The following is a 22,766-nucleotide window of genomic DNA, read 5'->3' as shown; positions in this document are numbered from 1 at the left end:
CATAACAAACTCTAACGTACGTCTCTGGTTTGAATTCCATGGAAATAACATCTACCGAGCCTGTGTGATCATTTATTAGCTAAAGACATAATCTAAAAAATAACTCTTGTCATTGAACAAGGTTAGTTTTAAAGGGAACTGTCACATTCTTTTTCTGATATTAAACTGCCCCCAGTGTCTGGTTAGTGATGCAATGTGCACCACTAACCTTAGAACCTGCACTGATAATGCAGGACTAGCATTATCTGTGCCATTTCTGGATTTTAATGGCCAGTTCCAGAGGAGTAGCCAGATATTCATGAAAAAAGGGAGGGTGAAATATCTAAGTTAACCTTGGTAACCATGTTTACAACTATGGTGGTGCACACCCTAATCATAGTGGGTAAAGGGGAAACCTCACCATACAATAACTAAGCCCGATATTACCAGAATATGGTAACCATCATATAGTAGTCTTTATCAGTTCTGCAGAACATGTTAAAAGATTACCATTACATTTGGTGACTTTCTGATGTAGTTCACAGCTATGTAGCATTTACAACAAAAACTCATTTAAAAAAAAATACAGAAAAAAGGCCACAGCATTTACCAACAACAAAACACAATATTAACCCATGCAAGGTTCGTCATTGTCTTGCAGTTTCCTACACTAAAATTGAAAACAACTCCCCGAAAAGGACATAAAAGGAAAAAGCATCATAGAAAAAAGGCCGCCGTACTTGCCAACACCAGGGCACAATATAAATACATTGCAAGATGAAGCAGGCCACCATGATAATAACTGAGGCAACACAGGTGCAGAATACTGATGAAACATTCACTCACCCGCATACCATCCATGGAGGGTGTGGTTGCTTAACATTGCAAAAACACACGGATATGGTCACCAGTTACAGTGTTTGGCTTGCAGCCTATTATTGACACTCAGCACTATATAAGTGCACCACACAAGGACAGACATCCCAGTTGCCCAAGCGAACACTTTAAGTGCCTGGCTGCACCCTGCAAACAATGAAAAATGACATATGAAACACATGATGTATTGGTTGACCTTTTGGACAATACTGTACAAGTTGACAACCCTCGTCAAGGGTCCTCAAAGGCATATTTGACCTGTCACATTTCCAGCATCCTACTGATACCCCAAAGCTAATCCTGCTACTGCTGTATTTGTCCTTTTAACTGCACCATATGTGTGGCATGGTAACAGTGCTTCAAATAATAATGCCCACCAATATTCCCCTTAGAGAGTAAAACATCTCCATTATGCCCTCTAGATGGTAACATTGCCCCCTAGAATATATTAATGCCCTCCGTAATTGCCCTAGAAAGAAATAGTGCTCACATTTTGCCCCCTTGACAGTAATAATGCATCCAAACTGCCCCTATAATGTAATAGTACCTCTTACATGCCCACTTCACATTAACTATTCTCCTTTGAGTGCCTCTAACAGAAATAATGTCCCCTGATACCCCCTCCAGTATGATGTCTCACTTTCCTTCACAATATTATTTCCCCACATCCGCATACACATATAGTATGATGGTCTTCCACAGTATAATGTACACCACAGCCTCCTCCACACAGTATGATGGACCCACAGTCCCCCGTATGTGCAATATGATGGTCCCAATAGCTCTACACACACACACACACACACACAGACACACACACACACACACACACACAAACACACACACACGCTATGATGAGCCCTGCCGTGTGAGTAGTCCCAAAGAAACCACGCCCTCTGCCTTCCCGGTAGCACCGCTACTGCTGGTGGCCCTTTTGGGAAGGTGGTCCTGGGCAATTACCATGTTTCCCCCTACATACAACGCTTGACGTTGGCTCTGAGACTTGTCATGGAGCCTATCTGCGCTTCGACTACATAGGTAGGTATAACACAGGTATTGTGCGTTCTCTGCATACAGTGCATTCATAATAACTTCATACTAATATATCCACTAGTTGAGTTCTGTTGTAGGTTCAGTCTGGGGACAGACCCCATTTATTGTCTCTAGTGTATACAGTAAGTAGAGGTATAAACCTTTGGTTATTTTAGAACCTTATCATAGTAGCTATGAATGTAAACATGGCATGTAAGTATTGTTATGCTGTCACACTCCAGTGAGTGTACATGTCAGCATTCACTGCTGAAACATAAGGTACAACGGGACACTGTGGTGTGCAAATTGCCTTTACTAATAATCCTTCTTACAGTGAACACACATGCTGTGGAAAGGATAAATTTACTTTATAGGATGCAAGTTGTGTTCTCCCACAGCTTTCCTTGTATCCAGTTCTTCATTTCTCCTCCTAATTTCTCCATATTTTAATTTATTCTTTCCTAACTCTTCTCTATTTTTCTTAATAATTTCTAGCTATTATTTCCGTGTCTTTCTTCAAATAATTAACAAGGTAGATATCTTTTATATTCATTTCCTGTGATTAAATTACAAACCTTAAGTCTATCTATCCATCTATCTATCCAGCTATCCATCTATCTATCTATCTAGCTATTATCTATCTATCTAGCTATCTATCTAATCCTCTATCTATCTATTCATCTATCTATCTATCATCTATCTATCTAGCTATCTATTCCTCTCTCTCTATCTCTCTATTATTATTATTATTTATTATTATATATCTATCCATCTATCTATCTATCCATCTAACTATCTATTCCTCTATCTATTCCTCTATCTATCTATTCCTCTATCTATTCCTCTATCTATCTATTCCTCTATCTATTCCTCTATCTATCTATCTATCTATCTATTCCTCTATCTATCTATCTATCTATCTATCTATCTATCTGTCCAAAAAATATAAAGAGGCAGCTCGCCATAAATAAATAAAAATGTGGACTTTATTAGCCAATGTGGCAACGTTTTAGTCCTATCACAGAACCTTTCTCAAGCTAGTGAATACAACCATCAAATATTCACCACATAACACTGAACGCACCCTTCTGTCCGAAGCAGGGCCGGTGCGTGCTATGTTCACATTTATGGATTGTTGCTCTAGGAAGTTTGCACCATTTATATTTTTTTGTGTTATTTTGCATTTTTGTACTGGTTAATAATCTATCTATCTATCTATCAATCAATCACTAACTAATCTATCTATCTATCTATACATCTATCTATCTATACATCTATCTATCTATACATCTATCTATCTATACATCTATCTATCTTTAGTATCCTTCTGTCTTTAGATATTTTTCACCTATTCTCCCCTAAAATTAATGATTTATACAGAAGAAAAAAATCCTCACAGACTCCGCAGTAAAGCGGGCTTTACACGCTACGATATCGCTAGCAATTTCTAGCGATATCGAGCGTGTAAGTACCCGCCCTCGTCGCACATGCTATATCGTGTGATCGCTGCCGCAGCAAACGTTATCGCTACGGTAGCGTCACACGCACTTACCTGGTTGGCGGCGTCGCTGTGACTGCCGAACAATCTATCCCTCAAGGGGGAGGGACGTTTGGCGTCACCGCGACGTCACCACAACGTCACTAAGCGGACGGCCAATCAAAGCGGAGGGGCGGAGATGAGCGGGACGTAAGATCCCGCCCACCTCCTTCCTTCCGCATTGTGGCCGGCGGCAGGTAAGGAGACGTTCCTCGCTCCTGCGGTGTCACACACAGCGATGTGTGCTGCCGCATGAGCGATGAACAACATGGATAAACAACCCTTACCGATTTTTGAGTTTGGGACGACCTCTCCATGGTGAACGATTTTCACCATTTTTGAGGTCGCTTAAGGACGCTGGTAAGTGTCACACGCTGCGATATCGTTAATGACGCCGGATGTGCGACACTAACAACGTGACCCCGACGATAAAACATTAACTATATCGTAGCGTGTAAAGCCCCCTTAAGTGTCGTACCGAGGGCCTATAGGTCCATGTGCATGAACAGTAAGGATAAAATGGATTACTAATATTGCAGTAATTTGCTGACTACTCAAAATATAATGTATTTCTTAAGTCGGCCTACCTCACTGACACTGGAGAGATTAGCCTACAATATTCACAAAAATGTTGTTCAACTTCACGTTGCAAAAGTTGTTGTGACTTTTCAAAGTGTTCTTTTTACGGTGTAAACCCTTTGATGTATCGGGCCTTTTGTCTTTTGTAATATGTTGGAAGTTAATATTCTCTTCACTTTTTTTAAAGGATTAAAACAAACTCCACACTAACAGAAAACATGCTGTCCCCCAAGCTGCGATTTGATGCACGAATTATATGCAGGTAATATGTCTACATTTTATTGTCCCCTTGCTCCATAGGACCATTATATGAACAATAATTTCAAGAATGATTGCATAAATTACATTTTTTTTACGGATTAAATTGACAGTGTAGCACTTTCACAGTATATAGATGAGACTTCATTAGTATATTTTTTCCTACAATGGCAAAAAAAATTCTGACTAACAAATACAACGAATTACACCGCGATAGAATTGTAAGAAGATATGAAACCCAACTTGAGGAAATGTTCCTGCACAAGAGTATTTTTAGAACTAAAGAAAATATCTGTCCAGAGAGGCTAGTGTGCATTTAAGACTAGCCCTTCAGTCATTTAAGGCTATCCCTTCAGGCATTTAAGGCTAGCCCTTCAGGCATTTAAGGCTAGCCCTTTAGCCATTTAAAGCTAGCCCTTTAGCCATTTAAGGCTAGCCCTTTAGCCATTTAAGGCTAGCCCTTCACGCATTTAAGGCTAGCCCTTTAGGCATTTAATAATTTAGGCTAGCTCTTTAGGCATTTAAGGCTAGCCCTTCAGGCATTTAAGGCTAGCCCCCTTCAGATATTTAAGGCTAGCCCTTCAGTCATTTAAGGCTAGCCCTTTAGGCATTTAACAATTTAAGGCTAGCCCTTTAGGCATTTAAGGCTAGCCCTTCAGGCATTTAAGGCTAGCCCTTTAGGTATTTAAGACAAGCCCTTTAAACATTTAAATTTAGCCTTTTAGCCATTTACGGCTAGTCCTTAAGGCATTTAAGGCTAGCTCTTCAGGTGGAACAGCTATATCTCTGCAGCATCAGTAGCAGGATGTATTACATAAGATATATGAGGGAGCGTTATCAATTTGACCATTAAAAGTGGAATTTCAAGATAGGAGCCAAAGGGACACCTTAGTTTTTTACTTTATCCCGCCACAAAGACCCCCAACAATGACAAGTTGCAAAGTCTGTATCTAAGAAGTTCTCTACATCTTAAAGAGTTTTTTTTTCCAGTTCTTTGATATTAATGTCTTAGGCTACTTTCACCCTTGCGTTCGTCGCAATCCGCCGCTATGAAAAATAGTGCAAGCTGTTAACGGCTTGCACTGTTTCCCGTAGACTTGTATTGACGACGCACTGCAATGCAAGGGTCTGCTGTGTATCCGCCAGCCGACGCTGAGTCGTTATTTTGACTGAGCACCAGGCGGATGGAACGCAGAATGTAGCGTTTTTCTTGTTGTAAAAAACGCACTCTGCAGGATTCCGTTGGAATCCGTTAAGAGGCATAATGAATGTCTATGGTGCTGGATTCCGTCGCCATGCGTTCGGCGACGGATTCCAGTGCAGGATTCCGTCACGTTCTATTGAGCATGCTCAGCATGTCCAGCAGAACATTCTAAATCGTTTAAAAGCACTCCTGCTCTCTCTCTCTGTCTGTCGGTCTCTCTCTCTCTGTCGGTCGTTCTCTCCCTCTGTCGGTTTCTCTCTCTCTCTCTGTTGGTCTATCTCTCTCTGTCAATGTCGGTCTCTCTCTGTCAATGTCGGTCTCTCTCTCTCTCTCTCTCTTTGTCGGTCTGTCTCTCCCTCGCCCCCCCTCTCTCATGCTCACCGATCACCGTTGCGACACTGCACAGCTGTCCAGCGGCGTCTCCTGGTTTTGAAAATGCCGGCTGCTCATTATTCCATCTCGTATTCCCTGCTTCCCCTGCCCACTGGCGCCTATGATTGCTTGCAGTCAGACCCGCCACATGCTGAGTGACCGCTGTCTCACTGCAACCAATCACAGCCGCCGGTGGGCGGGTCTATATCGTGCAGTACAATAAATAAATACTTAAAAAAAACAGCGTGCTGTCCCCCCCAATTTTGATACCAGCTAAATAAAGCCACACGGCTGAAGGCTGGTATTCTCAGGATGGGGAGCCTAAAAATATCAGCCAGCAGCCACCCAAAATTGCCGCATCCATTAGATGCGACAGTCCCGGGACTCTACCAGATTCATCCCGAATTGCCCTGGTGCGGTGGCAATCGGGGTAATAACGAGTTAATGGCAGCTCATAGCTGCCACTAAGTCCTAGGTTAATCATGGCAGGCGTCTATGAGACACCCCCAATGATTAACCTGTAAGTGAAAGTAAATAAACACATACACCCAAAAAAAATCCTTTATTTGGAATAAAAGACAAAAAAAACACCCTCTTTCACCACTTTATTAAAATCCCCAATTACCCCTCCAGGTCTGACGTATTCCACAGAGGTCCCACGACACTTTCAGCTCTGCTACATGAAGCTGACAGGAGCGGCCGTAGAACACCGCCGCTCCTGTAAGCTCCACGCAGCAACTGAAGTGAATCGCGTTGTCAGCGGTGACGTCACTGAGGTAGTGCCGGTGTGTGTGCGGTGATGATGGGTGAGGTAGTGCCTGCGTGTATGCGGTGATGATGGGGGCTGTAGTGCCTGCGTGTGCTCGGTGATTATGGGGGCGGTAGTGCCTGCGTGTATGCGGTGATGATGGGGGCCGTAGTGCCTGTGTGTATGCGTTGATGATGGGGGTGGTAGTGCCGCTGTGTGCGGTGATGATGAGGGCACTAGTGCCTGCGTGTATGCGGTGATGATAGGGGCAATAGTGCTGGTGTTTGCGGTGATGATGGGGGCGGTAGTGCCTGCATGTATGCGGTGATGATGGGGACGGTAGTGCCGGTGTGTGCAGTGATGATGGGGGCTCTCTCTCTATCTCTCCCGGCTAAAAGAAAACTAAAAGAACGCAATATGTTATTTCACAGGAATCCGTGGCCTTTATTATCACACTATTTACAACGCATCCGTCACATGCGTCACACAATGCATTGTGACTGATGCCGCACAACGCAAGTGTGAAAGTAGCCTTATCCAGTCAGCTGATCAATTCATGGTTGTGATGGTAGGATATGGGGGGAGGTGTATCTTGCTTTACAGATTCCTATTTTAAGCTTGGTTCACTGTCCATTATTTTTACTGCTTCTGTGTACATTGTATTGTTTAAGTAATCACCCCCTATAGTGCAACGTTATAGCCTCTTGAGGCGCTTCCGTCCCTAGGTGTAGGGGGAGGTGGGCCGAGAGTCCAGCCAACTGTAAACCCTTTGCTTACCTGGGAGATTCAGGCAGTCTGAGAACTTCAAGAGTGAAGCAGGAAGATTGATCCTCTGGGAGAAGCTGGGACTTCTTGGAGAGACCTGGATATTTATCACTTACTGGACTATATTTGTGTTACTGGACTAATTTTACCCTCTGTTTAGTGGATTACGTTATGGACCATTTGATTTGCTTGGAATAAATGCTCTTTGGATTGTACAGTCATTTCTCGCTCTGTTGATTGTGTGATATGGGAGAAAGACCCCGTCACATCTGGTGGCAGCAGTGGGATCAACTGAGCACAACTTAATGGAGATCAACCCACCGAGTGAGTACAGAAACTGGACTGCATCCAGTCTAAAGGAGAGAGCCAGAGATCTGAGCCTGAGCTACCAGGGACTGAGTAAAGAAGCCTTAATTGATCTACTGGTGGGTGCGAGCCAGTCCACCTCCCAGATGTTTGACGGACAAGCACTGGGGACGGGGATCCCTGCCCCAAAAAGCCAGTGGGTGGTGTGGTTCGAAGAAGAAATGGAAGCTGTTTTCCCTGGTGTATCTCAGGAATATAAGGAGCAGGCTGCTCACTGAGCACAGAGGAGACAAGAAGCAATGGAGTCCGACAGAGGGAGTAATGTGAGTTGGAGTGTAAACCCAGCGATCCAGGAGCCTGTACGGATTACCCGGGCGGACTTCAAGCCATTTGATGAGGCTTCCGGAGATGTGGAAGGGTTTTTCAAGGACTTTGAGCAGCAGTGTGTCATGATGGAGATTCCCCACTCTGGCTGGGTGCGTTTGTTAGTGGGACTCCTGAACGGAAGCCTGGCAGAGGCTTATCGCACCATTGACTCACAGCAGAACCGGGATTACAACATTGTAAAGCGGACTATCCTGGATTACCATGCTATCACCCCAGACTCACATAGGGCACAGTTCCGAGACCTCCCATGCACCACGGGGGGATCATTTAGGATGTTTGCCCATAAGATGTCCCAGGCATGTCGAAGATGGCTGGAAGCAGAAGACGCCTTCACTGTGGAAGACGTTATACAGGTATTTCTCATAGAACAATTTCTTTGCAAGTGTCCCTCAGAAACACGGGAGTGGGTCAGAGAGCGCACACCGTGCACCTTGGATAGAGCTGCTGCCCTGGCTGATGAGGCCCTTACTATCTGACCGCAATAGAGGGGGCTTATGGACAATAAGACACAGCCTGCTCCTGCTTCCGGCCCTCTCCGGTTATATCTGCCCCTCCAACCAGCCACAGGCCGATGACAACCACGGCTCACTGTCCTGGGCCCCAACAATTCCGACCACACCCTGTGGGAATCACAGAGAGGAGATGTTATGGATGCGGGCAACCTGGGCACCTGCAATCACGTTGTTCCGCAAGGACTCGGAGGGACCCCCACGCACCTCCATCTTGTCCGGTGCATTTCACCCCGCCTGAGGAAGAGTTACCACCACCTCCACTGGAGTGTACCGCTGACCCCTGCACCATAGATGCCCCTGTTGGAGTGTATGGACTTCGGCCTTTGTCACCAGGTTCTCCTACTGCCTTCTTCAGAATGCACATTAGAAGGAGTCCGACGCAGAGTAGATGTTATCGATGTGGGCAGCCTGGGCATTTGCAAAACACTTGCCCTGCTGGTCGATTGAGCAATGACATTGCACCAAATCGACCTGTTGGTTCTCTATAGCTGAATACAAGGTGGGAAGAGTTCTCACCCTTTCAAGTTGATTTGCCTAATGACTCAGACACTCCTGGTCAGCCACTAGGGGTTTATGGGGTGCGAGCCACAGCCCCAAGTTCCTCTCACCATCAAAGTAAGCACTTACAGGAAGTTGTGCTGGATGGACAGAGAGTGGTTGGATTTTGTGACTCTGGGGCATTTCTCACAATAGTTGATCACCGGGTGGTTCAGCCCGAGGCAATACATCATGGACCAGGGATTGTTATTGAATTGGCTGAAGGACAAAGGAGGAATATCCCAAAGGCGACTGTAGATCTGGACTTGTGATTGGGGTGATGAGCGGCCTGCCTGCATATATTCTCCTAGGAAATGATGTGGGAGATCTACAATGCCGATTTGTGGGTGCAGGAAACAGAGTTTGAGTGAAGGAGGACACAAAGGGAAGCTTGTCCTTCCAACCCTATCGCTGTACAAGGGACTACCTACAGCTTCTCCATTCAATACAAGCCAACACCAGAATGCTGATGGACTGTCCCGGCAAGAAGAACCATAAACTATCCACAGCTGAGCAACATGGACATAAGTGAGATGATCAGAGGTCTGTGTAGACCTCATGGCATACTCACTTATTCAGAAGGAGGGAGAGGTTGTGATGGTGGGATATCGGGGGAGGTGTATCTTGCTGTACAGATTCCTATATTAAGCTTGGTTCACTGTCCATTATTTGTACTTCTTCTGTGTATATTGTATTGTTTAAGTAATCACCCCCTATAGTGCAAGGTTATAGCCTCTTGAGGCGCTTCTGTCCCTGGGTGTAGGGGGAGGTGGGCCTAGAGTCCAGCCAACTGTAAACCCTTTGCTTACCTGGGAGATTCAGGCAGTCTGTTTGAGAACTTCAAGAGTGAAGCAGGAAGATTGAACCTCTGGGAGAAGCTATGACTTCTTGGAGAGACCTGGATATTTATCGCTTACCGGACTATATTTGTGTTACTGGACTAATTTTACCCTCTGTTTAGTGGATTATGTTATGGACCATTTGATTTGCTTGGAATAAATGCTCTTTGGATTGTACAGTCATCTCTCACTCTGTTAATTGTGTGATATGGGAGAAGGACCCCGTCACAAGGGGGTGTTGGGAGATGGACCACTACTAATCTGATATTGGTGTCGTTTCTAAAAATAAGTAAACCCCTTTAAATAAGACCCATCACCAGATTTTCAATTACATACATTATTAAATGGATATACAGTTACTAGCTGGTGAATGGTTCATGCAGCTTCACATGAATACTCTATTAATTATTTAGAAGGCTTGACCATATAAGACAAGCACTGTTTGGCTGCTGTGTCACCCCTATTTTTTTTATAGACTGTAGCGATCAGGGACTTCACTCCTTTTGGTAATTATTGAATTATGTGTTACTGAAATGTATTATAGTGTCTACACATGTCCCCTCTGAAATGGAAAGTCAATTTGTTGACCCATACAAATAAAGATTATTATTATATATATCTCTTAAACTTGACCCTATTTTTCAAATCTGTTACAAAATGACTGTTTAAATGGAATCTGTCATCAGATTTTTTTCTCACCTCATCTAAGAGCAGCATAATGTAGGAAAAGACCCTGATTCCAACAATGTATCACTTAGTTTACTGGGCGCAGCTGTTGTGATACAATCTGAGTTTTTAGATTGAGGCGGGCTTTGCACACTACGACATCGCAGGTGCGATGTCGGTGGGGTCAAATTGAAAATGACGCACTTCCAGCATCGCATGCGACATCGTAGTGTGTAAAGGCTCGATGATACGATTAACCAGCGCAAAAGCGTCGTAATCGTATCATCGGTGCAGCGTCGGCGTAATCCATAATTACGCTGACGCGACAGTCCGATGTTGTTCCTCGCTCCTGCGGCAGCACACATCGCTGTGTGTGAAGCCGCAAGAGCGAGGAACATCTCCTACCGGCGTCACCGCGGCTTCTGTAGGATATGCGGAAGGAAGGAGATGGGCGGGATGTTTACATCCCACTCATCTCCGCCCCTCCGCTCCGATTGGCCGCCTGGCGTGTGACGTCGCTATGACGCCGCACGACCCGCCCCCTTAACAAGGAGGCGGGTCGCCGGCCAGAGCGACGGTCGCAGGACAGGTGAGTCCATGTGAAGCTGCCGTAGCGATAATGTTCGCTACGGCAGCTATCACAAGGAAATCGCTGCTGTGACGGGGGCGGGTACTATCGCGCTCGGCATCGCAGCATCGGCCTGCGATGTCGCAGCGTGCAAAGTACCCCTTAGAATGTAGCAGAGCTCAGAAAGCTAACCCTGCCCACACCACAGCTTTCTGTGTATATTGTATATTACCAGTAATCTGTAAATCAGAGGAGGGTGTATGGTTGGACCAGGTCTCACAAGGGAAGTAATACAGGCAGTGATAATCTCCTACTAACAGCAGACAGCCAAATAAGTGACACTTCTCTGAAATCAGTGTCTCAGATCCTAGCTCATGCTGTCCGCAGCTTACATAGCAAAAACCTGCTGACTGATTCCTTGTAATCCTCAGATTCCCTGTAGTTAAAGAAGCACTCCCATTAAGTATTTTATTCATTAAATGTCTGTATATTCCATATAATATAGTATGAGTGTATTTATACATTCACCTACCACTGCTCTCTACAGTGTCCAGCACTGTTTTTCTCTGCTTCTTAGTTAAGTCACCCCTCTGCAGACTCTTTCGGGTCACACTGCACTCTGCATGACCTGAAAGTGACTTTTACATTGGAAGCCTATGAAGCGTCAAAACAAGGGTTCATAGGCCTTCATTGTAAGAGAAACTTTCGACACATGCATAGAGTGAGCCGGCTAGTCAAAATTATGGTGACATCACTGAGAAGCAAGGCAGAATGGCACAGGACACCGGAGAGAGCAGTGGTAGGCGAGTATATTAATGCACTCACACTACATTACATGCATATATACACACTTTTAATAAATAAAAAGCTTAATGGGAGTGCTTCTTTTATTAAGTAGGTTTTAACACAAGGCAGGGGCCCTTTCACAAAAGATTATACAGCCATTCTTATATGGATTTTAAAAGTAAGGTCTTACTAAGATTGTCAGGAAACAACCGGGAAAATTGCGTAGATCCCAACGCTGCCATGAGTTTGTCAGGGGACAGCCGGAGGTATCCTATTGATATCCCACCACTGTCACCAAATGTCAGGGGACAGCTGGGGGGGAAGGAGTCACACAGATATTCCACCGCTGAAACCAACAGTACTCCACAAGTACCGGTAGTCACCAGGTGCCACTCCTGCGAAGTTCCCAGGTCTGCAGCAGCTGGGCAGAGAATCAGAGTCACGTGTACAAGGTACTGGTGGGTGAAGGCAAAGATGTGGTCAGGTAATCCGAGGTCAGGACAGGCAGCACAAGTTCAATACATATATAACCGAGGGGAGGAGCGGAGAGATAGGGTAAACGAGCTAGGTCAATCATAGGAGAAGCAGTTTGAGTGAACATAAACAGGAAGTAAAGACAAGCTACTACCGTAGGAATCTACGTTCAGGCGGACAGGGGTGGAAGGAGCTACGTAGTAAACCCCCTGCTGCATTGGCTGGAGAAAATAAACCATGCATGACCCATCAGGGATAAATCTGTACAGCATCTGGCCATGCCTCCTTATAGCCAGGTGTAGACAGCAGGTATATGCAGCAGAGTTGAAAGCGCTGCATGAGTACTCAGCACGGCGGCCTGACACGGGAAGAAGAAGAGAGGAGAAAGCAGTGGGTAGCACGGCACTGTGGACACATGCACATTACTGTTGTGACAGAAAAAGGATCATAATTCAGAATCTGTATTTATTAGATATCAGTCACTACCAGATACCTCCCTTTGGTGACCTCAGATGGGGGCTGGTCAATGGGATATGACTTTCTTCTAAAAAATATGGGATCACTGATCTTCAGGATCTATGCCTCCTGTAGGTCCCAGGTGGACGATATTAATGCCATATTTCCTATCATGAGTTTAATTTTCTATAGGTAGGAAAATGGATTATACAACCCCACCCATCTGGCTGATATTAATGTGGGGCTGTTGCGCAGATCTCACAGCAAAGCAAGAACATGTATGTCTTTCCCCTTGGGCGCACAGTATGGAAAATTTGTCTCCCATAACTGTAGGACCTACTCCTGGCACAAAAAACAAATATTCATATCTGGATCCTTGTGCCATTCTATCTACCTCTATCTCGTTAATTTGAACAGAGAAAGAGGTCCCCACACAAGGGTGAGAAGTGTCACCTCTGAGCCTCTAGTTCAGACTTTGTGTCTGCTCTCCATTAGATATACAATTGTGATTACCTGTTCACACCAGGGGGTGGAAGCTGAACAGGGGTTAGATATACTGTTGTTTAGAGTGCTAGCTCTTGTTTCCTTTCCAAGTTATTAGAAAACCATGTTTCCTTTTAGATAAAGATGAGCGCACCTTTGGAGGTTCGGTTCGCTATCAACAAACAAACCGAACCTCCACATGGCCAAACCTTGCCCGAGGAGGTTCGAAAACACTGATTGGCAAGTTTGAGTCTCCACCCACATACAGCCAGCCATAAACAGATCACTTTTGGGGAGGGTTAGCGGGCATTTTCAATTTTTTTTTTTTGGTTGCACATTACATGTAATCGTGCTGATGCTACCCCCAGTGCGAGCAACAAGCGTACCTGAGCAGAGTGTTGCTCGTGCGAGTTAGGTTCGCACGTAAATCATCCGAACTCTGAACCTGAGCCTTATTTTTTAACCCCTTCAGCCCCCAGCCTGTTTTCACCTTAAAGACCCGGCCATTTTTTGCAATTTTGACCAGTGTCACTTTGACAGGTTATAACTCTGGAACACTTCAACGGATCCTGGCGATTCTGAGATTGTTTTTTCGTGACATATTGTGCTTCATGTCAGTAGTAAATTTAGGCCGATATGTTTTGCGTTAATTTGTGAAAATTTCGGAAATTTGGCGAAAATTTTGAAAATTTCGCAATTTTCAAAATTTGAAATTTTATGCCCATAAATCTGAGAGATAGGTCACACAAAATAGTTACTAAATAACATTTCCCACTTGTCTGCTTTACACCAGCGCAATTTTTGAAAAAAAAAAAATTCCGTTAGGAAGTTAGAAGGGTTCAAAGTTCATCAGCAATTTCTCATTTTTCCAACAAAATTTACATAAAAAAAATTTTTAGGTACCACATCACATTTGGAGTGATTTGAGAAACCTAGGCGACAGAAAATACCCAAAAGTGACCCCATTCTAAAATCTGCACCCCTCACTCTGCTCAAAACCACATCCAAGAAGTTTATTAACCCTTTAGGAGCTTCACAGCAACCAAAGCAATGTAGACGAAAAAATGAAAATTTTACTTTTTTAACACAAAAATGTTACTTTAGCCATAAAAATTAGTATTTTCACAAGGGTATCAGGAAAAATGCATCATAAAATGTATTGTGCATTTTCTCCTGAGTACGCAGATACCTCATATGTGGTGGAAATCAAATGTTTGGGCACACGGCAGGACTCGGAAGGCAAGGAGCACCATTTGAATTTTTGAACGCAAAATTAGCTGCACTCATTAGCGGACGCCATGTCGGGTTTGAAGACTCCCTGAGGTGCCTAAACAATGTAGCTCCCCCACAAGTGACCCCATTTTGGAAACTAGACCCCTCAAATATTTTTTTCTAGATGTTTGATGTGCACTTTGAACCCCTGGGGGCTTCACAGAAGTTTATAACGTTGAGCCGTGAAAAGAAAAAAAATTTTTTTTACCACAAAACTGTTGCTTCAACCAGGTAGCTTTTTTTATCACAACGGTATCAGGAAAAAATGCACCATAAAATGTATTGTGCATTTTCTCCTGAGTACGCAGATACCCCATATGTGGTGGAAATCAAATGTTTGGGCACACAGCAGGACTCGGCAGGCAAGGAGCGCCATTTCACAGCAAAATTGGTTGGAATTATTAGCGGACGCCATGTTGCATTTGGAGACCCCCCTGAAGTGCCTAAACAATGGAGCTCCCCCACATGTGATCCCATTTTGGAAACTAGACCCCTCATGGAATTTATCTAGCTATTTAGTGAGCACTTTGAACCCCTGGAGGCTTCACAAACGTTTGTAATGTTCAGCCGTGAAAATATTTTATTATTTTTTTTACCACAAAATTGTTTTTTCAAACAGGTAGCTTTTTTTTCACAAGGGTATCAGGAAAAAATGCACCATAAAATGTATTGTGCAATTTCTCCTGAGTACACAGGTACCTCATATGTGGTGGAAATCAATTGTTTGGGCATACGGCGGGGCTCAGAAGAGAAGGAGCGCCATTTCACAGTAAAATTGGTTGGAATTATTAGCAGACGCCATGTTGCATTTGGAGACCCCCTGAGGTGCCTAAACAATGGAGCTCCCCCACATGTGATCCCATTTTGGAAACTAGACCCCCCCCCCCCATACAAAAAAATTAGTTTGGCGAAATAAAAAATACAGACATCAGTAAAAAAAAAAAAAAAATGAATAAAAAAAAAAAAAATATGAGCGCCTGCCACTAAGACCAGTGCCAAACGTGAGAGCAATGCACGAGTCTCGCATCGCATCATCCACTCCAGTCTGGAAGCAAGCAACTGCGCTGGATAATGCGATGCGAGAGGGCGGGGCGGCAGATGAGAAAGGGCGCAGCGGATGGAAGATGAGAAAGTGCGCAGCGGATGGAGGAGCGGCAGAGGATGGGAAAGGGCGCAGCGGATGGAAGATGGAAAATGGCGCAGCGGATGGAGGAGCGGCAGAGGATGGGAAAGGGCGCAACGGATGGATGATGGGAAATGGCGCAGCGGGTGGAGGAGCGGCAGAGGATGGGGGGGGGGGGGAGGTGAGATGGGGATACCTACCTTACAGGATGGATCTAGGCAGCAGGATCACAGCAGACAGAAGAGGCAGCAGATGAAGGAGGCAACAGATTGAGGAGGGTGAGAGGGGGCAGTAGATGAAGAGGATGGGAGAGAGCAGGCAGCAGATCGGGGAGGGGGGCAGAGTCTGATGGGAGAGAGAGATGGCTCATGGAGGAGGGGGGGCCCCAGAACATGGAGGGGGGGAGGGGGGGAGGGTGGCTTGCAGCACATGTGGGGGGGGGAGGGTGGCTTGCAGCACATGTGGGGGGGGAGGGTGGCTTACTGCAAGCCACCCTCCCCCCCCACATGTGCTGCAAGCCACCCTCCCCCCCCCACATGTGCTGCAAGCCACCCTCCCCCCCACATGTGGAGCACTGCAAGCCACCCTCCCCCCCACATGTGGAGCACTGCAAGCCATCCTCCCCCCACATGTGGAGCACTGCAAGCCATCCTCCCCCCACATGTGGAGCACTGCAAGCCACCCTCCCCCCACATGTGGAGCACTGCAAGCCACCCTCCCCCCCACATGTGGAGCACTGCAAGCCACCCTCCCCCCACATGTGGAGCACTGCAAGCCACCCTCCCCCCACATGTGGAGCACTGCAAGCCACCCTCCCCCCCACATGTGGAGCACTGCAAGCCACCCTCCCCCCACATGTGGATCGGAGCGGCGGCCGGGACAGCGGTGGATCGGAGCGGCGGCCGGGACAGCGGTGGATCGGAGCGGCGGCCGGGACAGCGGTGGATCGGAGCGGCGGCCGGGACAGCGGTGGATCGGAGCGGCGGCCGGGACAGCGGTGGATCGGAGCGGCGGCCGGGACAGCGGTGGATCGGAGCGGCGGCCGGGACAGCGGTGGATCGGAGCGGCGGCCGGGACAGCGGTGGATCGGAGCGGCGGCCGGGACAGCGGTGGATCGGAGCGGCGGCAGGGACAGCGGTGGATCGGAGCGGCGGCCGGGACAGCGGTGGATCGGAGCGGCGGCCGGGACAGCGGTGGATCGGAGCGGCGGCCGGGACAGCGGTGGATCGGAGCGGCGGCAGGGACAGCGGTGGATCGGAGCGGCGGCAGGGACAGCGGTGGATCGGAGCGGCGGCCGGGACAGCGGTGGATCGGAGCGGCGGCGGGGACAGCGGTGGATCGGAGCGGCGGCGGGGACAGCGGTGGATCGGAGCGGCGGCCGGGACAGCGGTGGATCGGAGCGGCGGCCGGGACAGCGGTGGATCGGAGCGGCGGCCGGGACAGCGGTGGATCGGAGCGGCGGCCGGGACAGCGGTGGATCGGAGCGGCGGCCGGGACAGCGGTGGATCGGAGCGGCGGCCGGGACAGCGGTGGATCGGAGCGGCGGCCGGGACAGCGGTGGATCGGAGCGGCGGCCGGGACAGCGGTGGATCGGAGCGGCGGCGGGGACAGCGGTAAATCGAGCGTGGCGGCGGGGCGATCGGAGACAGGGGCGAGCGGCTGGGACAGGGGCGGGCGAGCGGCTGGGACAGGGGCGGGCGAGCGGCTGGGACAGGGGCGGGCGGGCGGGCGAGCGGCTGGGACAGGGGCGGGCGGGCGGGCGGGCGAGCGGCTGGGACAGGGGCGGGCGGGCGGGCGAGCGGCTGGGACAGGAGCGGGGGCAGCAACTTACCGATGGGCACCCGCAGAGCTTCGGCTTCCAGGGACGGTCACAGGCCGCAGATCCACATTGATTGGAGAGAGCGGTCACAAGACCGGTCTCTCCAATCAGAGCTGGGGGCGGGTGAAGCATCGATCACCCAGCTCCAGCCAATGGCCAGTGCTACAGCAGCACTGATCAGGGCTGGATTTCAATGTTCCAGCCATTTTCAATGGCTGGAACATTACAGTGGCTGTAATTGGCTGAGCGGCGTTCGTCAGCCAATCACAGCCTCTGTAGGTTCGGGGAGGAGGCACCACCCCTCCTGACGTCAGGCAGAGGTCCCCTCCTTCCCGAATCCACCGTTTAAGTAAATAAATTTCACTCCCCGGGGCTCCGGGACCGCGATTTCGCCAGGACGTACTGAGTACGTCATGGGTCCTTTAGCACCATGTCACCATGACGTACTCAGTACGTCCAAGGTCGTTAAGGGGTTAAGTTGGTTTTCGGTTCCAAAACCGAACCTCAGGTTCGCTCACCTCTTCTTATGGATTGGTCATTGGTCGTATATTGCCATTACGTTATGACAAAGATCATCAGATCTAAGGGGTACTTTGCACACTACGACATCGCAAGCCGATTCTGCGATGCCTAGCACGATAGTCCCCGCCCCCGTCGCAGCAGCGATATCTTGTGATTGCTGCCGTAGCGAACATTATCGCTACGGCAGCTTCACATGCACTTACCTGCCCTGCGACGTCGCTCTGGCCGGCGAACCGCCTCCTTCCTAAGGAGGCGGGTCGTGCGGCGTCACAGCGATGTCACATGGCAGGTGGCCAATAGGAGCGGAGGGGCGGAGATGAACAGGACGTAAACATCCCACCCACCTCCTTCCTTCCGCATAGCAGCCGGGACGCAGGTAAGGTGACGTTCCTCGCTCCTACGGCTTCACACACAGCAATGTGTGCTGCCTGCTGGAACGAGGAACAACATCGTACCGTCGCTGCTGCGAAATTATGGAAATGTCGGACCCTACACCGATCATACGATAACGACGCTTTTGCACTCGTTAATCGTATGTAAAAGGATTCACATACTGCGATGTCGACAGCGACGCCGGATGTGCGTCACTTTGAATTTGACCGCACCGACATCTCACCTGCAATGTCGTAGTGTGCAAAGTACCCCTAAGATTTTATATTGTGAAATCTGATGACAGATCCTCTGTGACCTCCTGCCACGGGTGCTGATAGGTGAGTATGCCTCTGATGGGCAAATATCTTTTTAGCACTTGCTAGCTTTAAGGGTGCTTTACACGCTGCGACATCACTTGAGATAGCTAGCGATGTCGTGCGCGATAGCACCCGCTCCCGTCGTTTGTGTGACATTTGGTGATCGCTGCCGTAGCGAACATTATCGCTACGGCAGCGTCAAACGCACATACTTTGACAGCGACGTTGCTGTGACCGCCGAACAATCCCTCCTTCAAAGGAAAGGTGCGTTCAGCGTCATAGCGACGTCACTGTGGCGTCCAATAGCAGAGGAGGGGCGGAGATGAGCGGCCGGAACATGCCGCCCACCTCCTTCCTTCCATATTGCCGGTGGACGCAGGTAAGGAGATGTTCGTCGTTCCTGCGGTGTCACACATAGCGATGTGTGATGCCGCAGGAACGACGAACAACCAGCGGCATGCACCACCAACGATATTATGAAAAGGAGCGACGTGTCAACGATCAACGATTTTTGACGTTTTTGCGATCGTTGATCGTCTGATCGTCGCTCCTTCGTGTCACATGCTGCGATGTTGCTAACGGCGCCGGATGTGCGTCACTAACGACGTTACCCCGACGATATATCGTTAGCGATGTCGCAGCGTGTAAAGCAGCCTTTAATAAAGGAGTGGTCTACATATTTTTCTCTTTTCCAAAATGTTGTTAAATGAATGTGTATGATCATTCGATCAAAATTATTCATTCTCTCTCCCCACGTCGCCCAATTTTAGGCAGTTCATTTATTCAGGTAAATTAGGGTCATATAAGGGCAGAACTAATTGCCAACTCTGATAAGTGCACCGTACAAGTAGCAGGTTTGTTTCTGTGTGCAGGCATTGTTCAGCGTGAACGCTCTGTGCACAGAGAAGGCCCAGGAATTGATTTTATCATTATTAGACTGCTACATAATCCCTCTAATGTTTCTAGTCATAATAGCTGCACTACTGGATAATGGAAATTTCAATACATATCATATGTAAATACAGCTAAGATCTAACATTGCCAAAGGTAAGCAGGCTACCAATCTGTATTTATTTCACAGCAACCATCGCATTGGATAGATGTGCAGCAGGAAAAATAGAATTACAATATACCATTTCATTTGGACAATGAGACTCAATTTTTATCAAGAAGAAAATGTGCTAAAAAGTGTGTGCATCTTATAGTCCATAGGCAGCTTTTCCTGGTCAACTACAACTGTGGCACAGAGTCCTTCCCAATCACTGAGAGAAGTTCTGCCTCTCCACCTGCCAGATACTGATCTATATAATCAGTAGAAGGCATGAGAGAAAGCTTCCAGGACTGTGCAGTATGCTGCACAACCTGAGTAGCTGAAGGACCTTACTGATCACATGACCTGACACAGAGCTGTGGGTGTATGTAGCAGAGTTGTGTGTGCATATGCTGGAAAGCTGTGTGTGTTTGTATGTAGCAGTGCTATGCGTGTCTATGTACAGAGCCTTCAAAACATATTCATACCCTGTGAACTTTTCCACATTTTTTCACGTTACAACCATAACCTTAAATGTATTTTATTGGGATTGTTTGTGCTATACCATCACAAAGTGTTGCGCCGGCGTCCCTGCACTGCTCACCCTCCTCCCTGCTGGGATACTCACTCACTCACTGCCATGGCTGCCCCCGCACTACCCTGCATGGCTTCACCGTGATCCTCCACTTGGGTGTTCTCTGCTTTTCTCTCCCGGGACCTGTGCACACTGCACAGGCCCTCAGGGAGTGCTCTTAGGGCATACACGCACAGCTGTCCATCTCATAAAGAGCCAACGCATCATTTCCTGGAAGTGCCTTTCAGCCTATTGCTGAGAGGCACTGGGTAGTTAAGGCACTCTCTCACTAGCGGAGGTGCCTGATCAATGGGATTTAGTTAGTAGTTTGTTTCCTAGCCAGCTAGTTGTTAGGTCCCCTTGTCCGCTGTGCTTCCCGTTACAGTGTACAGTGTCCTTGCCCGTATCCCGGTCTCGTTGGTACCCCTGTGTGGCCCCAGCTTTACTAGTGACTGTGTCCGTCCACCCCAGCCATGTCATCTGCCTCAGCTACCCCGGTGGTCCCATCTTTATTAGTGACGATGTCCGTCCACCCTGGCCGTGCCCTCTACCTCAGCCACCTTGGTGGTACAAGCTTTACTAGTGACTGTGTTTGTCCACCCTGGCCGTGCCATTTGCCTCAGACTTCCCAGTGGTCCTTGTTGCACCATATATTTTACCCGTTTGTCCCCATGTGCGTCCCTGCCTGGGGTCTGCGACACACTCTTGGTCTCTGACCTGGAAGTGGCACATGACGGCGAGCGCTTAGGCTGCTTTCACACATCAGTTTTTTTGCATCAGGCACAATCCGGCTCAAAAACCTATGCAACGGATGCGGCGAAAAAGCCGGATCCGTTGTATAAGTTTTTCCATGCAGCCCATCCGTTTTTTGACGGATGCGGCTTGATACTGAGCATGCGCAGTTAAAAAAAAACGCATCCGGCGGCCGGATGCGGTTTTTGCCGCATCTGGCGTCCATTGTAAATCGCGATGTGATCCGGCGCGATGCGTTTTCTTCGCCGCACAAAAAAACGTGCCAGGCAACGTTCTATCCGGCTGCCGCATGGGCTAAATATGCCGCATCCGGCAAAAAACGGACGCAACGCAAGGCCATGCGGCACAATACGGCGCTAATGCAAGTCTATGCGGAAAAAAACGCAACAGGTGGCAAAAAAAAAACCGAATGCGTTTTTTCTGCAAAGCGCCGTATTGTGCCGCTCAGCAAAAAACGGATGTGTGAAAGCAGCCTCAGTCAACCCCCTCCCACTAATGGTAAGCCCGGGGTCCCCCTGTGGTTCAGTGGCTCCACTCCTGCTCACTGCTTTACCATCTGTAGCAGTGAGCGTTACACAAAGTAGCTCGTGTGCTAACACACAGGCTAATATTGGTCCGAGTGGAATGCGATGTTTTATCATACTCCACTCGCACCGATTTTGTGACTTAGGCCTTAATGAAATTTTTAGAGGAATTTTTCAGAGTTGTAAAATTTCAATTTCAAAAAATCTGCTCATCTTAAATGTTCACCTCTTCTTTTCAGTGAACTATACCCTATAGTACTATGACTTATGTTGATGTCATTTCTGTCCCCTGCTTGATCAAAAATTTCCTCCCTAGTGTGTCCTGCTTCTTTTCTCTTAAACATCAGCAATTAGTAAGATCTGCCATGTTTTTCTTTTCTTATGAACTGATGTAAGGAAAATAGAAATTAAATGTGCATTTAGTTCCATTAATATCTACTTGCAAATCTTATTAGTGGCACTGTTGAGCTTGCCTCCCTCTAAGCTATTTTTTTATATCCTATTAAAACAAATGAGTCACACCATAAAGCTTTCATAATATTGACAATGACTTCTAGTATTAAAGAAAATAAAACAAAGGCGCCTATACATTTTACCAGGCAGTATCTATTGGTTATCTGAAAGAGGAGTCAAGACCTGTTATGGTACCACTTCTGGTTAGAAATAAAGATGTCCTATGTTAGGGAGTTGAGAACAAATTTCTAAGGCCAAGTTCACATATTGTTTATTAAGTACGCCAAGTATATCTTTCACATTTGAACCAAAGGAAAAGCCATGTAAATCATAAATGTCATTATTTTAGCATGGCTCTGACTGCTGAGCCAGTGCATGTGTGTTGTCTCTGAGGTTAGATCGGAGGGGAGGGGCCTGTTCGATCATGCCTCATTCCGGACGCTGCCAGTAATATAGTAACTGCTCTGCAGCGTGCAACTGGTTCCTGTGAGTGTATTCTGATCAAGTCCCACTACCCAGTACCGTTCTCCCTGACCTTTATCCCTCCGCAGCATAAAACTAACAGTGTGCATTACCTTAAACGCTATCCCCACCGTCAAACATAGTGGCAGCATCATGCTGTGGGGATGCTTTTCTTTAGCAG

At 47.5% G+C, this 22,766-nt stretch overlaps 1 protein-coding gene across 2 annotated transcripts in view; it reads left to right on the top strand.

The window, feature by feature from the left end:
* The window catches only part of CAPS2 (calcyphosine 2), a 201,512-nt gene that overhangs the window by 87,220 nt on the left and 91,526 nt on the right, over positions 1-22,766 (top strand). For both annotated transcript variants that reach the window (XM_075344907.1, XM_075344906.1), the window contains exon 10: positions 4,191-4,265. In XM_075344907.1, the coding sequence (XP_075201022.1) occupies positions 4,191-4,265 (75 nt within the window). The remainder of the gene's footprint in view (positions 1-4,190; positions 4,266-22,766) is intronic.

This window comes from Anomaloglossus baeobatrachus, chromosome 4 (genome assembly GCF_048569485.1).
Source record: "Anomaloglossus baeobatrachus isolate aAnoBae1 chromosome 4, aAnoBae1.hap1, whole genome shotgun sequence".
Classification (NCBI taxonomy): Eukaryota; Metazoa; Chordata; class Amphibia; order Anura; family Aromobatidae; genus Anomaloglossus; species Anomaloglossus baeobatrachus.
This window is presented reverse-complemented; position numbering and strand designations above follow the sequence as displayed.